At 39.9% G+C, this 14092-nt stretch overlaps 1 protein-coding gene across 2 annotated transcripts in view; it reads right to left on the bottom strand.

Annotated features, from left to right (window-relative positions):
- The window catches only part of LOC103506529, a 119287-nt gene that overhangs the window by 88739 nt on the left and 16456 nt on the right, over positions 1 to 14092 (bottom strand). The window contains exons 2-3 of one of the 2 annotated variants that reach the window (XM_008470918.3): positions 7300 to 7397; positions 2291 to 3380 (exon numbers count right to left, since the gene is read on the bottom strand). In XM_008470918.3, coding sequence (XP_008469140.1) covers positions 2291 to 3380; positions 7300 to 7314 — 1105 coding nt within the window. In that variant the 5' untranslated portion in view covers positions 7315 to 7397. Of the gene's footprint in view, positions 1 to 2290; positions 3381 to 7299; positions 7398 to 7528; positions 7645 to 14092 lie in introns of those variants that run through there. The other variant, XR_003390734.1, reaches the window with a different exon arrangement.

Genomic DNA, 14092 nt, shown 5'->3' with positions numbered 1-14092 from the left:
CATAAAAATGACGAAAAAAAGAAAGAATATGAGTAGGTACACTAAATCCACTGAATGAATGAATGGTGTTTGGCGTTTAGTCTGATGTGTTTACGATAGCATGATGCAGTGCCATAAAAATGACGAAAAAAAGAAAGAATATGAGAAAAGACGAAGGAAAAAAAAAACATTGAAAACATTTAGGAAGGAATGAAAAAATATCACATTAGGTACACTAAATCCACTGAATGAATGAATGGTGTTTGGCGTTTAGTCTGATGTGTTTACGATAGCATGATGCAGTGCCATAAAAATAACGAAAAAAAGAAAGAATATGAGGTGAAAAAATAAATAAATAAAAGACTGAAAAGAGTCCTTGGATTTACCATATTATCTCATGTTTCTTGCATTTACCATTTTCTCTTTAAAAGATCTGTCTCCCTGCAGTGAATTTGGCGAGTTCTCTTCATTCCTCTTCTCTCTATTTTTCTCTTGTGTCTTAATGTCTCCCTTAGAATATGAGAAGAAAAAAAAAAGCATGACGTAAAAAAAGAATAATAATAAAATGTAAATAAATAAATAAAAGACTGAAAAGAGTCCTTGGATTTAACATATTATCTCATGTCTCTTGCATTTACCATTTTCTCTTTAAAAGATCTGTCTCCCTGCAGTGAATTTGGCGAGTTCTCTTCATTTCTCTTCTCTCTATTTTTCTCTTGTGTCAGGTGTCTTAATTTCTCCCTTTATCTCCCTTCTCATTGCCTCTTCTCCTCCCTCTCCTCTAACCCTTCTCCACCTTTCTGCATCTCTCTACCTCCTTTTCTATCTCTTCCCTTCCTTTCTCCTCTATCCGTTCTATCTACCTCCCTATCCGTCTTTTCCCTCTCCCCCTTCTCCTCCACTTCCAAATGGAAAGAATTCAATATGATTACAACGATATTTGTTTCTTCCATTCCGGATTTCTTTTTCGTACTAAATTTAGCTGTCGATTGGACGGAGGCCAAATTTTTTCTCAATACTTCTAATCTTTATCTTAATCTTTTATTGTTTCTATTTTGCTCTCGTTTCTATCTTTTTGTTTTGTATCATGTTCCTTCTTTACCCTTCTTTATCCCTTTCTTCATTTGTACTCTTAACTGGAAGTCTGGAAAGTCGAAACAGGCAAATGAAAGGTAAAAGGGTCTTGAAAATTTACCTAATTCTTTCTCTACAAATCATAAAGTACATATTGAAAAGTCTCACCCAATTGTCCTATCTGCGGTCACAAAACATCTTAACCTATCCTCCAACAAAGTCAACGGACGATATCACCGAAACAGAACCTATTAAATAACAACAAGACAACAACGATTTAGAAACAAAACACAATCATAAAAAGAAACAACGAAACGAAAAAGAAAGAGGAAAACTTTGAACATTGTTGTCAATTTTCCAAACCAACTTTCTCAAAGTTTATGGCGGACAGACGAAAGGAAGAAAGGAGAGGAGAAACGACGAAGAAATAAAAATAAATATCGCCCATTATCAAAATTAAACAATAAACAAAGCAAAACACAAATTGCGAAAAAGAAAAATACAAGATCACCCAAAAGGGAAGAGGTGGAGGAGAGAAGAGGAGGAAGAAAATCAACCTCACAATGTTTTCTCAATTTGGGCGGAAATTTATTTCGAATTACACCACCATAAACATTTCTTTAGAAGAAGGAAGGGGAGAAAAGGGAAAGAGGAAAAAAATTGGACGAGAAAAGAAAAAATACCCAAACAATCAATTGGAAAAGAACATGGAAGAGAGAAAACAAGAAGAGAAGGGAAAAGAGGAATAGGGGACACACAAATAAGAAACTTGGGAGGAAGAAGGCAGACCAAAATGAAAGAAGGGAGAGGAAGGATTCGAAGGACAAGAAGAGGAGGAGGACGACAAGAGGAGAAGAAAATTGATGAAGAGGGGGGGAAAAATATCCAGACGATTGAAATAAATAAAATATCCCCGCATAAAATAAACAATGAAAATCCCCACATTAATGAAGAAATAGAGGGAAGGGGGAAATCAACACTGGAGATTAAAAGAGGAAAATTCCCCTTTCCACAGCAATCTGCATTCCTAGGTAAATCCCGTAGCAAAATTGTCTGAATGGTTTGGAGTAGTTACCTCCACTATCTCGGAACCGCTTTGACATTACTCCAAGGCACATTCTTTGGGGTCTGGGATTTCAATTATTTTGAACATTACAAAGACCAGAGTACTGAGAAGAGTATGGAGAAATAGGGAACAGATCTGAGTGTGCAGAGAAGGTTGAGAGGATAGTCTTACCTGAATCGGACGGTGTCTGTACCCCAAGATCCTCGGTCTTGATGTACTTGCTCATGACTTGCTGCACACCGTAGTCGAACTTGCTTCCCGACGAGCACGTAGATGAGCTCGGGGACATATACACGGTGCCTGAGTTCCTAGAGGACGAGCCGCCACAGGAGTCATACTCTTCATCCTCACTGTCCAGTAGGCGTTCCTGCTTCACATCCACCGGCTCGTGCTTGATGCACTCCATCAGACTAGACTTTACGGTCGCGGGGGGCGGCAGCACCATGCCGTAGTTATGGTCGCGGTTGGCGCAGTCGAAATCGACAATCGGCGGGTTGGATTCTATCGTGGAGAGAGTCCGCGTGATCTGGCCCGTCACCTCACTGAGCGGCATCAGATGAATGTCGTTATCATTGGACAGCGAGTCACTCGACGAACACAAGTGCTTCAGACTGGATAAACTGTTATCGGACGTCGCGAACCCGAGCGACGACTTCTTGTCCACGATGGACACTTTGACGATATTGGACGACACAACACCCGACCCCGCGCACTTTTCACTTTTAATAGACACAACACTAGACACGTTAGTCCTATTTTTAAACACGGTCGTGATCTGGGTGCCGTTGGTGAGGGTTGTCCGCGAGATGGTGTTCTCACTGGTGCTTTCACTTTGACTGCTGGGTATTGACTTGGACTTGCTACAGCACGAGGCGGAGGAGGAGGTGCTGGTGCTATCACTAGATTTGATATGGAGCGGCGCGGGCTTCGCGTCTTCGTACGCCAGGATACACGAGTCTGCGTTCTTGTGGTCTTTACTTCCGCACAGACCGGCCCACATACAGTCGTGATTGCGGATCTCTTTGAATTGCTTGGGCGCCCAGTACAGATCAAAACTCGATGAGGAAATGTTTGAGGAAGGCTCGAAGATCCCGTCGTCCAGCTCTGACGTCTCGATGTTCCAGATGTCGTCGTACTTGTTCCAAATGTCGTCGGTGGGGATAGCGTCCATGTTGGAGGTCGGGGGAGCCACGGCAGCGGCTGTCTGTGTTAGGACGTCGGATGTGTCCACGTCGAACATCCAATCGACTTCACTGAGAAGTTCCATGGACAACATTGGGGATATCGCGGGACACGAACTTGTGAAGAACTAATCCCGGGTGAAGAAATGAAATAGGAGAGAAACGGAAAGTGGCGATGAATCAGAGTGCAAGGGGGAAATTAGCCGGTCACGCTGTACAGGGTGGGATTGCGAAAAAGTGAATGAGAAGTCGAAATTAGTTTTTATCATTTGGCCTTACATTTGGTTATATGGTTCCGTGAAAATCATGGCAAAAATCGATTACTTTTCTTCCTATAGGATAAGGAAAGTAAAAATTTGATCCTAATGTATCATTCACTCATTGGCCTTACATTTGGTTATATGGTTCCGTGAGAATCATGGCAAAAACCCTTGAAAAACCGATTACTTTTCTTCCTATAGGATAAGGAAGGTAAAAATTTGATCCTAATGAATCATTCACTCATTGTGGCCTTACATTTGGTTATATGGTTCCGTGAGAATCATGGCAAAAACCCTTGAAAAACCGATTACTTTTCTTCCTATAGGATAAGGAAAGTAAAAGTTTGATCCCAATGAATCATTCACTCACTAAAGAAAAAAGCTTGCTGCATCAGATTTGTCTCCCAATTCTTCAATTACCCTGTACGAAATGAAATCTCGCATTTAAATGAACCAAGTCATCAAAATGCACAAGAATGTTCGTGGTGAGACAGAGATATGGCTAAACAGGAGTGACTGACAAGGATAGAGGATAAAGATGAGTGGCAAGGAAAGAGATCCCACTTGAGCCTAACGAAAAAGAAAAGAAATCCGCTATCCTCTACTACGTAAGCAAACTGACCAAGGAAAGAGATCCCACTTGAGCCTAACGAAAAAGAAAAGAAATCCGCTATCCTCTACTACGTAAGCAAACTGACAAAAAACCTAAACAGCTTGTTTTTTTTTTTTTTGTTTCTGTCTATAACCAATCGATCAGATCCGCTCCAAAGCATTCGGATACAATGGCAGCAGAGGTTTTCCAGACACCAATACGCGGGCTATCTCCTTCGCGTTTCCTATAGCAGTCTGCAAAAAATAATCGATATCAACAAAGACTATGATTCAGTAGAATTCAAACCTGGAAACCATAAACAACGCCAGCACACTGCCTCGGGCACTCCACACGAAGATTGGAATGGAGCAGAAAATCAAAATGTAAATAATAAATTTGCCCGAGATCAATTATCGGACGAGGAATCTAGATTATGGGGGAGTTCCGCAAGACAGTTCTCTGGGCCCCCGATTTCTGCCGAAATAATCGCCATGTCTGCGGTAGAGCACACGACTAACGAATGTGAAAAGAGTTAAGACTGGGATTATCGGACGAGGAATCTAGATTATGGGGGAGTTCCGCAAGACAGTTCTCTGGGCCCCCGATTTCTGTCGAAATAATCGCCATGTCTGTGGTAGAGCACACGACTAATGAATGTGAAATTATCGGACGAGGAATCTAGATTATGGGGGAGTTCCGCAAGACAGTTCTCTGGGCCCCCGATTTCTGTCGAAATAATCGCCATGTCTGCGGTAGAGCACACGACTAACGAATGTGTACCTATCCCCGCATAAAATAAACAATGAAAATCCCCACATTAATGAAGAAATAGAGGGAAGGGGGAAATCAACACTGGAGATTAAAAAGACTGGGAGAGAGAGAGTTACCAAAGTGGCTATTAATAAATTGGTAACAGCCCGTGGCGGATTTAAATTGACGAATGATATTTCACTGGTGGTAGAGGGGCCATTGACCGGACCAGTTGCAAAAAAACTTGCTGTGCAAAACCAAAATGGAATGTGATTTCTTGGAATTGATATGATTCGGAACCGACACGATTTATGCTTCCTGGGAACAGTATACACACACCGTTCATTTGATTTGCCCTCGGGAATGGATCAGAATCGGTTAAGGAACTGACGCCGCATACCGGCTTTTGAAATCGGCTCTAATCGCGTTTAATATCCAAGACACACAATTAATGATCATATACTCGATATCAAAGTACAAAAACCTATAAGGCAACAAAACAAGTGAACCAACAACATCAGCACGATGAAAAAGGAACTACTCCTCGGTAACAAACCAGAGCTACTTACCATAATAGATGACTAATTAAAAAGAACAAGAAGATCAAGAAGAAATATCGCTTAATTATGAGGTTAAGGTACATGGGGATCGTCTTAGTCATAAATGAAAGTCATAAGAGCATGACAAAATAAAATATTATGTAGCATGTAGGAACAGGTAGGCCCTTTCGAGTCCTGTGAAGTCCACGTAAGAACCTCATTAGGATCTTACTAGCCTTATCAATAGAGCTCTCTAAAGCACCAACTCGTCAACACAGTCTGGATTGTCCATCCTTTTTATAACACAAAGTCTCATGGCAATATGGAGCTAAAATCCTGATACGAATAATATGAATAGTATATGAACGCACAATAAGATACTCTGATCTTCTTTCATTCGCAATAGAGCTCTCTAAAGCACCAACTCGTCAACACAGTCTGGATTGTCCATCCTTTTTATAACACAAAGGCTCATGGCAATATGGAGCTGAAATCCTGATACGAATAATATGAATAGTATGAACGCACAATAAGATACTCTGATCTTCTTTCATTCGTCAGATGGTCTCTCACAGAGCTAAGAGACCACAAAGAGCGAAAGACACAAACAAGGCTTGCCACATTATCATCATCGAGCTTTACAACAAAGTAAGAGAAGACTAGGAATAAAGAAGAAGAAGAATAAGACCAGAAAGCCACAAAGAGCGAAAGACACAAACAAGGCTTGCCACATTATCATCATCGAGCTTTACAACAAAGTAAGAGAAGACTAGGAATAAAGAAAAAGAATAAGACCAGAAAGAAGAAAAAGAAGAAGACTCAGAAGAAGTTCCAAGTTCAATATCACGGGAACACGTTGTTCAGGCGTAGAGGACCCCGAGACTTCTAGGTGTGTAACGCACTCAACCACTCCAAGCTTCGTAATAGGATTAGCTCTCAAGCAGAATAGGATGAACAAGTAGGCAGAAGACGATTGTACGCTTTCAGTGTCGAGACTTTGGCCAGTGGTTGTCGAAAACCGCTACGAACAGAGCCAGATTGGGCCAATATTCGTCAAATTACTCAACTAGATATAATTACTTAGAATATAGGTAATCAATTAACTGCGTAGAGGACCCCGAGACTTCTAGGTGTGTAACGCACTCAACCACTCCAAGCTTCGTAATAGGATTAGCTCTCAAGCAGAATAGGATCAACAAGTAGGCAGAAGACGATTGTACGCTTTCAGTGTCAAGACTTTGGCCAGTGGTTGAAGAAAACCCCTACGAATAGAACCTGATTGGGCCAAAATTGGACATATTACTTAAATTGGGCTGATATACGACATATTTCTAAACTAGATTAAATTAATTAGAGTTCTGAATTAAATAGAGGAGAGAATTTTGCCACAACTCCAAAAGGACTCTACCAGTTGAAGCGGTTGAAAGCGATAGCTATAAAAGGAAAGCATAGGAGACGAAACCGTTAAGGCCAGAGAACTCTTCATCATGGTTTAAAACAAAGCACGAAATCCCCTCTCGTTGCAGGATTTCTCGAATCCCAAATCAAAACCCAGGAGCAACCTAGTTCCTCAAAAACGGACCGAGAGATGCTACCAACACAACACCTCCCCCTGTGTTCATTGACTGCATGGATGAACACCATCCACCAGGCACTTGTTATCCACTTCTTACCCATCCACCTGTCAGTCCAGTCGTCTCAACACTTGGAAGCAACAGACCAGCCTAATCCCCAGCCCATCACATTAGTCAAATATGCAAGACACTCGGGCCCAAGAGATTAACTTCATGCCAACTAGACAAACGTCTCACGGTGCCAGCAGAATTCATAAGGCCAGAGAATCGACTTCACTGAGAAGTTCCATGGACAACATTGGGGATATCTTACGCGGGACACGAACTTGTGAAGAACTAATCCCGGGTGAAGAAATCAATGAAAGCTGATCAAAACTCTCGTCTGAAACACACAAGAGAAGAAACAAAAGATTAGTCGGGGCCGGAAACAGGAGGACATTGGACATTGGTGACCGAGGGAAAAGAATGTCAACTATGTGAACAACTCGTGACCCGTGTGTAAGTCTATGTTATATCGACTTCACTGAGAAGTTCCATGGACAACATTGGGGATATCTTACGCGGGACACGAACTTGTGAAGAACTAATCCCGGGTGAAGAAAGTAATGAAAGCTGATCAAAACTCTCGTCTGAAACACACAAGAGAAGAAAAAAAAAAAAAGATTAGTCGGGGCCGGAAACAGGAGGACATTGGACATTAGTGACCGAGGGAAAAGAATGTCAACTATGTGAACAACTCGTGACCCGTGTGTAAGTCTATGTCATTAGTGGAATAGGATATTGCCATTCGTAGCCAGGCAGCTGGCCGTGTGTAAGTCTATGTTATAAGTGGAATAGGATATTGCCATTCGTAGCCAGGCAGCTGGTCAATCACTTATAGCAAGATTCTTTCTATCTCGACATTCTACGGCCAGAGAACTCATCATCATATCAGAGTAGTTCTTAAAGTACTAGGCGAAGAGTTTAATGAACGCGCTGCCCGACGTTGAGTGAGCTGGTGAGCTATTCGTTGGAAACAAAATGATACTAATGAGTAATTAGATAAAATAGGAAGAGAAAAAACTATCTTCTCGAGTATGTAGGGCCAGAGAACTCATCATCATATCAGAGTAGTTCTTAAAGTACTAGGCGAAGAGTTTAATGAACGCGCTGCCCGACGTTGAGTGAGCTATTCGTTGGAAACAAAATGATACTAATGAGTAATTAGATAAAATAGGAAGAGAAAAAACTATTTTCTCGAGATCTCGAGTATGTAATTCAAGTCTCGAGAGTACGGGGAAAATTCCTTTCAAAACTCTCCATATCATTGAGAAACACACACAAAAACGCTTGAAAAAAAGTAAAAATATTCCGAAGGAGCAACGAACACACACAATTCTCGACGAGTTCACTAAAGAGCAACTTAATAATCCGCGGCACTCACGAGAAGGTCAATGCCGAGAATTTGGAATTTCGAGTCGAGTTCAGTTCACTAAAGAGCAACTTAATAATCCGCGGCACTCACGAGAAGGTCAATGCCGAGAATTTGGAATTTCGAGTCGAGTTCAGTGGAAAGGTTCGTGAGATCCGCGGAGCTTCTCGGAATAGTTATCTCAGAGAGAGGTACTCAGAGAGAGGAATAATGTTTCCCCTATCACTAAAGAGCAACTTAATAATCCGCGGCACTCACGAGAAGGTCAATGCCGAGAATTTGGAATTTCGAGTCGAGTTCAGTGGAAAGGAAACGTTTGTGAGATCGACGCGGCGGAGCTTCTCGGAATAGTTATCTCAGAGAGAGGTACTTCTAGGGGAATAATGTTTCCCCTCGGAAAGGAATTAATGAGAGGAGATGGAGGAGAAAGCTTTCGAGCTCTCAAAACAGAAGCACCAAGTTCACTAGTTCTGAAAGACGCCAAGGATTCGGAAGGGAAATAAGACATACGTGATCTCATTATGAACATCTCATTCATTCGCCAAATTCGTACTTAATTGAAGACATGATTACAAAACAAGCTCGCCTCTTAAGTACGTCTTCGTCCACGCTAAATTATGCCATAAAATTAAAATTTTACCCGTCCATATGAGAAATATGGTACCTATAATTGCACGGGTCAGAGATGTTCGTAATTTGTTCAGTTTAGACAGAAAATGACCCAGACGAATAAATCACCTCCCCCCTTCGTACTTAATTGAAGACATGATTACAAAACAAGCTCGCCTCTTAAGTACGTCTTCGTCCACGCTAAATTATGCCATAAAATTAAAATTATACCCGTCCATATGAGAAATATGGTACCCATAATTGCACGGGTCAGAGATGTTCGTAATTTGTTCAGTTTAGACAGAAAATGACCCAGACGAATAAATCACCTCCCCCCCTTCCCATTTCGAGACTCGGGTCTAAATTTAATCCAATTTCTAAACAGGATGCGATCGAGACGGCCAATTGGGCAACTCGGAATTTGGTATTCCTCCCCCCCTTCCCATTTCGAGACTCGGGTCTAAATTTAATCCAATTTCTAAACAGGATGCGATCGAGACGGCCAATTGGGCAACTCAGAATTTGGTATTGGCGAGGATAGAAGGGATTGGAACGATCTTAAACGCAAGGGTTCGCGAATGAAGGGGGAAAGAAATTACAATATTGAAGGACTCATTAAACGCGATAATCGCCCTAATGAGAAGATTGCACCGATTAAAACCCTGATAGGATATATTCGTTTTCAGTCTATTAAGCTGCAAATTCCGGAGCGATATTCATAATTACTAGACTTCCCTGTACCGGATAGCAATAATTATCACTTGATAATCACAGGATTAGATTAGATTTTGATCTCTCCAAAGCGTTCGACACTCTTGTAGGTCTTCCGCAGGGTTGAGTGCTTGGGCCAGCGCAGCCAGACTTCGCTTGCCCTTGCAGTGGTGATAAAAATTTATGAGCTAAGAAATTTTAATTTCGATCAATTTGGACCGCCATATTGGATGATCTAGAATAGATTAGATTGAGGAGAGACTCCTTGGGCACAATCTAATCATCTCGCTTCCTTTGGCGATGTAATTTTTTCGTAATTAAAATAATAAATTTAATTCCCAGTTAGAAAATTATCACACGGACATCTTAAAGCGCTAGAAAAGAAACGCATGAATCTTACCTTTGTACGCAATCCAATGAATATCAACCTTCTACAGAACACCACACAACGATAAGGCAAGAAAACACTTGACAAAATATAAAGGTAGAAACAACACAACAGCCTTGATAAGAACAAGCACCCAAACAAAAAACTAAAACCATTACCCAAAGAAAACACATTCACACCTCACCAATCGGAATTGAAACTAAACTACCTGTCAAAAAAAAACCTTCAAAACACATTAGACTCATTAAAAAGAACAACAAGAAATTAGAAAGAAGGCTTCTAATGTATCTTTTTTCCTTGCTATCTTTTGAGTATCTTCCTCAAGTAGAATATCCTCGTAACTGTTAATAGAACAAGGGGTTTCATTATGTCAAAAGGAAACAGAGAAGCAAGGGGAAAAAAACTCTCAACAATTAAAATATTATTCTGGGTTGAAGATTTTTTTCGACAAAACTGGATAACGGTTTCAGAGACCTTTTGTTTTTGGATGTTGAGGGTTCTCTTTTTTTATCTTCAGTTTTTTGACATGTTTTTTTCCTTCTTTCGAAACTGCTTATCTTATCAAAGTAATCATTAGTTTTAGAGTTATGTAACCTGACCTAAGCCAAACATTACTTGTCACAGACACACACAGTCATGGGACACACACACACACACACACACACACACACACACACACACTCACACACACACACACACACACACACACACACACACACACACACACACACACACACACACACACAGTCATGGGTATTTAAAAACTCACATGTAGAAATGAAATCTTGGGTCCAACTTCCCCACGGGGATATTTCTTGAAAAATGGCGTGAAATCCTCACTCTGCTTATCTTATCAAAGTAATCATTAGTTTTAGAGTTATGTAACCTGATCTAAGCCAAACATTACTCGTCACACACACACAGTCATGGATATTTAAAAAATGATAAAACTCACATGTAAAAATGAAATCTTGGGTCCAACTTCCCCACGGGGATATTGCTTGAAAAATGGCGTGAAATCCTCACTCAGATTCTAAAAGTTTAAACAAATAGCATGTCCTTTAAGAGCAGTGATGTGAAGACGAACTTTAATAAATATGTACTTGGTTGACAAAATTCTTAGTGCCTTTGGTTTGCCAATGTTGTTTCTTTCTGTCTCTTTTTGTTTCGCACTGACTGATACCATATCAATGTTTTGCTGGTCAATCACTTATAGCAAGATTCTTTCTATCTCGACATTCTATCCGACCAGATTATCAATATCAGGTTGTACTTGAACCTTGCATCCTACTTGCTTGAAATTTTCACTATCTACTTAAAGTAAAACGAACATCCTCAAATAAAAATAAGATAAACTCACAATAACACTTTTCCCGATTATCAATATCAGGTTGTACTTGAACCTTGCAACCTACTTGCTTGAAATTTTCACTATCTAGGTAAAGTAAAACGAACATCCTCAAGTAAAAATAAGATAAACTCACAATAACTTTTCCTGGTCCAGTTAAAGTTCTAAATAGCACTCAAACGCATTTTCAAACACTATAGCTTGGACCATGAGTAGTAATTATTAATTACCAACGTATCAAACCTGCCTAATAAAATTAGTCTTAGCCTAATTGAATTAGCCGAAAAACCCCCTCATCGGAAATGCTAGATTATCCAAAAAAACAAAATGAAGTAATTAGCAAGCTATCTGGTAATTCGAGGGATAAAAACCCAATTAAAACCAAGCTTGTACTTGAACCTTGCAACCTACTTGCTTGAAATTTTCACTATCTAGGTAAAGTAAAACGAACATCCTCAAATAAAAATAAGATAAAATCACAATAACTTTTCCTGGTCCAGTTAGTTCTAAATAGCACTCGAACGGATTTTCAAACACTATATCATTACAAAAAGGGACAAAGAAACTGTCCCTAAAAGCTAAAAACCCACATAGTATTCACAGTGTCACAAAATCAAGGACCTTCCCTCCTCCCTTTCCACCGTTATCAAAAAAGCTAAAAACCCACATAGTATTCACAGTGTCACAAAATCAAGGACCTTCCCTCCTCCCTTTCCACCGTTATCAATCCATTATTTACCTCTATCATTGCACGATTTATTCATTATTTACCTCTAAAAAGGGACTTTCCAGTTTTATCCGGGTTAAACAAGGTCGCTGTGTCATTGATAATCTCTACCCATGAGGGTTCATTCAAATCCCAGTATCATCCTGGGTTAAAACTTCGGGAACAAGGCTCACAAAAGTGGAAGTGGGGTCGAGAGGGGTAAAAGCGCGAAGGGGGTAATTTGTGAACTTGGAAACAATTAAGAGCTTTCTCCCGCCGTCCTTGTTATAGGAAGCTGGAGGGGGCGACACGTTTAACCCCCACTTTCCCTATGAGTGTGATCTGTATTTAAAACTTATGTCTTGTTGCCCAATTCCCAAATATAACTAAAAAAAAAGATAATGGGTTATGGGGCTCTAAAGCAGCCCATAAATCAATTAAAAAGCCATTAAAGCTTAAACTACGATGTGTGAACTCGACACGTTTAACCCCCACTTTCCCTATGAGTGTGATCTGTATTTAAAACTTATGTCTTGTTGCCCAATTCCCAAATATAACTAAAAAATAGATAATGGGTTATGGGGCTCTAAAGCAGCCCATAAATCAATTAAAAAGCCATTAAAGCTTGAACTACGATGTGTGAACTCCCCCCGTTTAGACCCCCTCTTCCCCCTAAAATGTTTTATTAATCAAGTTAATTATTCAAAAATGAAAATAATAAAAAATATATTTGATCGCTCATAATAGAGGTCTTAATATTTCTATGCCTAACGAGTTGTGGCGGTTTCAGTGGGTAAGTTCATGGTTTTATTGGGGTTGGTCGGAACACCTTTTAGGGATTTTTTTCCCTTTAATTTCATAAATGACTTCATTAGGAGAAAATATCTACATCGTTTTTCTTCACAACGTTATTTTTTGAATGGCAGAATGTTTATTTGTTCAATAATAATTCGAGCCTCCATTTCTATTCAAATATCCACGCTGGCAAAAAAAGGGTTGGTCGGAACACCTTTTAGGGATTTTTTTCCCTTTAATTTCATAAATGACTTCATTAGGAGAAAATATCTACATCGTTTTTCTTTACAACGTTATTTTTTGAATGGCAGAATGTTTATTTGTTCAATAATAATTCGAGACTCCATTTCTATTCAAATATCCACGCTGGCAAAAAAGATCAAACCTCATAATCCGACCTTACTCTCCTTACTACAAGTTAATGGAAAGTAAAACTTAGATATTCGTCCATGTACTTGGAAGCTTGGAACTGATTATTCAAATTCTTCAAAGAACGCTGAACACATTCCACCAAGTCTTCAAAGAATCGAATCTCTACAATCGAAGTTAATGGAAAGTAAAACTTAGATATTCGTCCATGTACTTGGAAGCTTGGAACTGATTATTCAAATTCTTCAAAGAACGCTGAACATGAACACATTTCACCAAGTCTTCAAAGAATCGAATCTCTACCATTGAAAGTACACAGGAAAAAATCTCTACAAGTTAATGGAAAGTAAAACTTAGATATTCGTCCATGTACTTGGAAGCTTGGAACTGATTATTCAAATTCTTCAAAGAACGCTGTTTGAACACATTCCACCAAGTCTTCAAAGAATCGAATCTCTACCATTGAAAGTACACAGGAAAAAAATCTAACAAAATCCAACAAATCGGTTCGCAGTTGAAACACAGGTACAAGTAAGTAGACACAATTATTTCAGCAGATAAGAGATACACCGGAGAATATACCTGGGAAGCCATTCAGGTCATTGACCCCTCAGGTACAAGTAAATAGACACAATTATTTCAGCAGATAAGAGATACACCGGAGAATATACCTGGGAAGCCATTCAGGTCATTGACCCCAACTGATACTAGTGATAGTAGTAGATAGCGTGTTTCGTGTA

This window comes from Diaphorina citri, unplaced genomic scaffold (assembly GCF_000475195.1).
Source record: "Diaphorina citri unplaced genomic scaffold, Diaci psyllid genome assembly version 1.1 scaffold242, whole genome shotgun sequence".
NCBI classification, from domain to species: domain Eukaryota; kingdom Metazoa; phylum Arthropoda; class Insecta; order Hemiptera; family Psyllidae; genus Diaphorina; species Diaphorina citri.
Note: the sequence above shows the minus strand (reverse complement) of the source record. Positions and strands in the feature narration are given on the sequence as shown.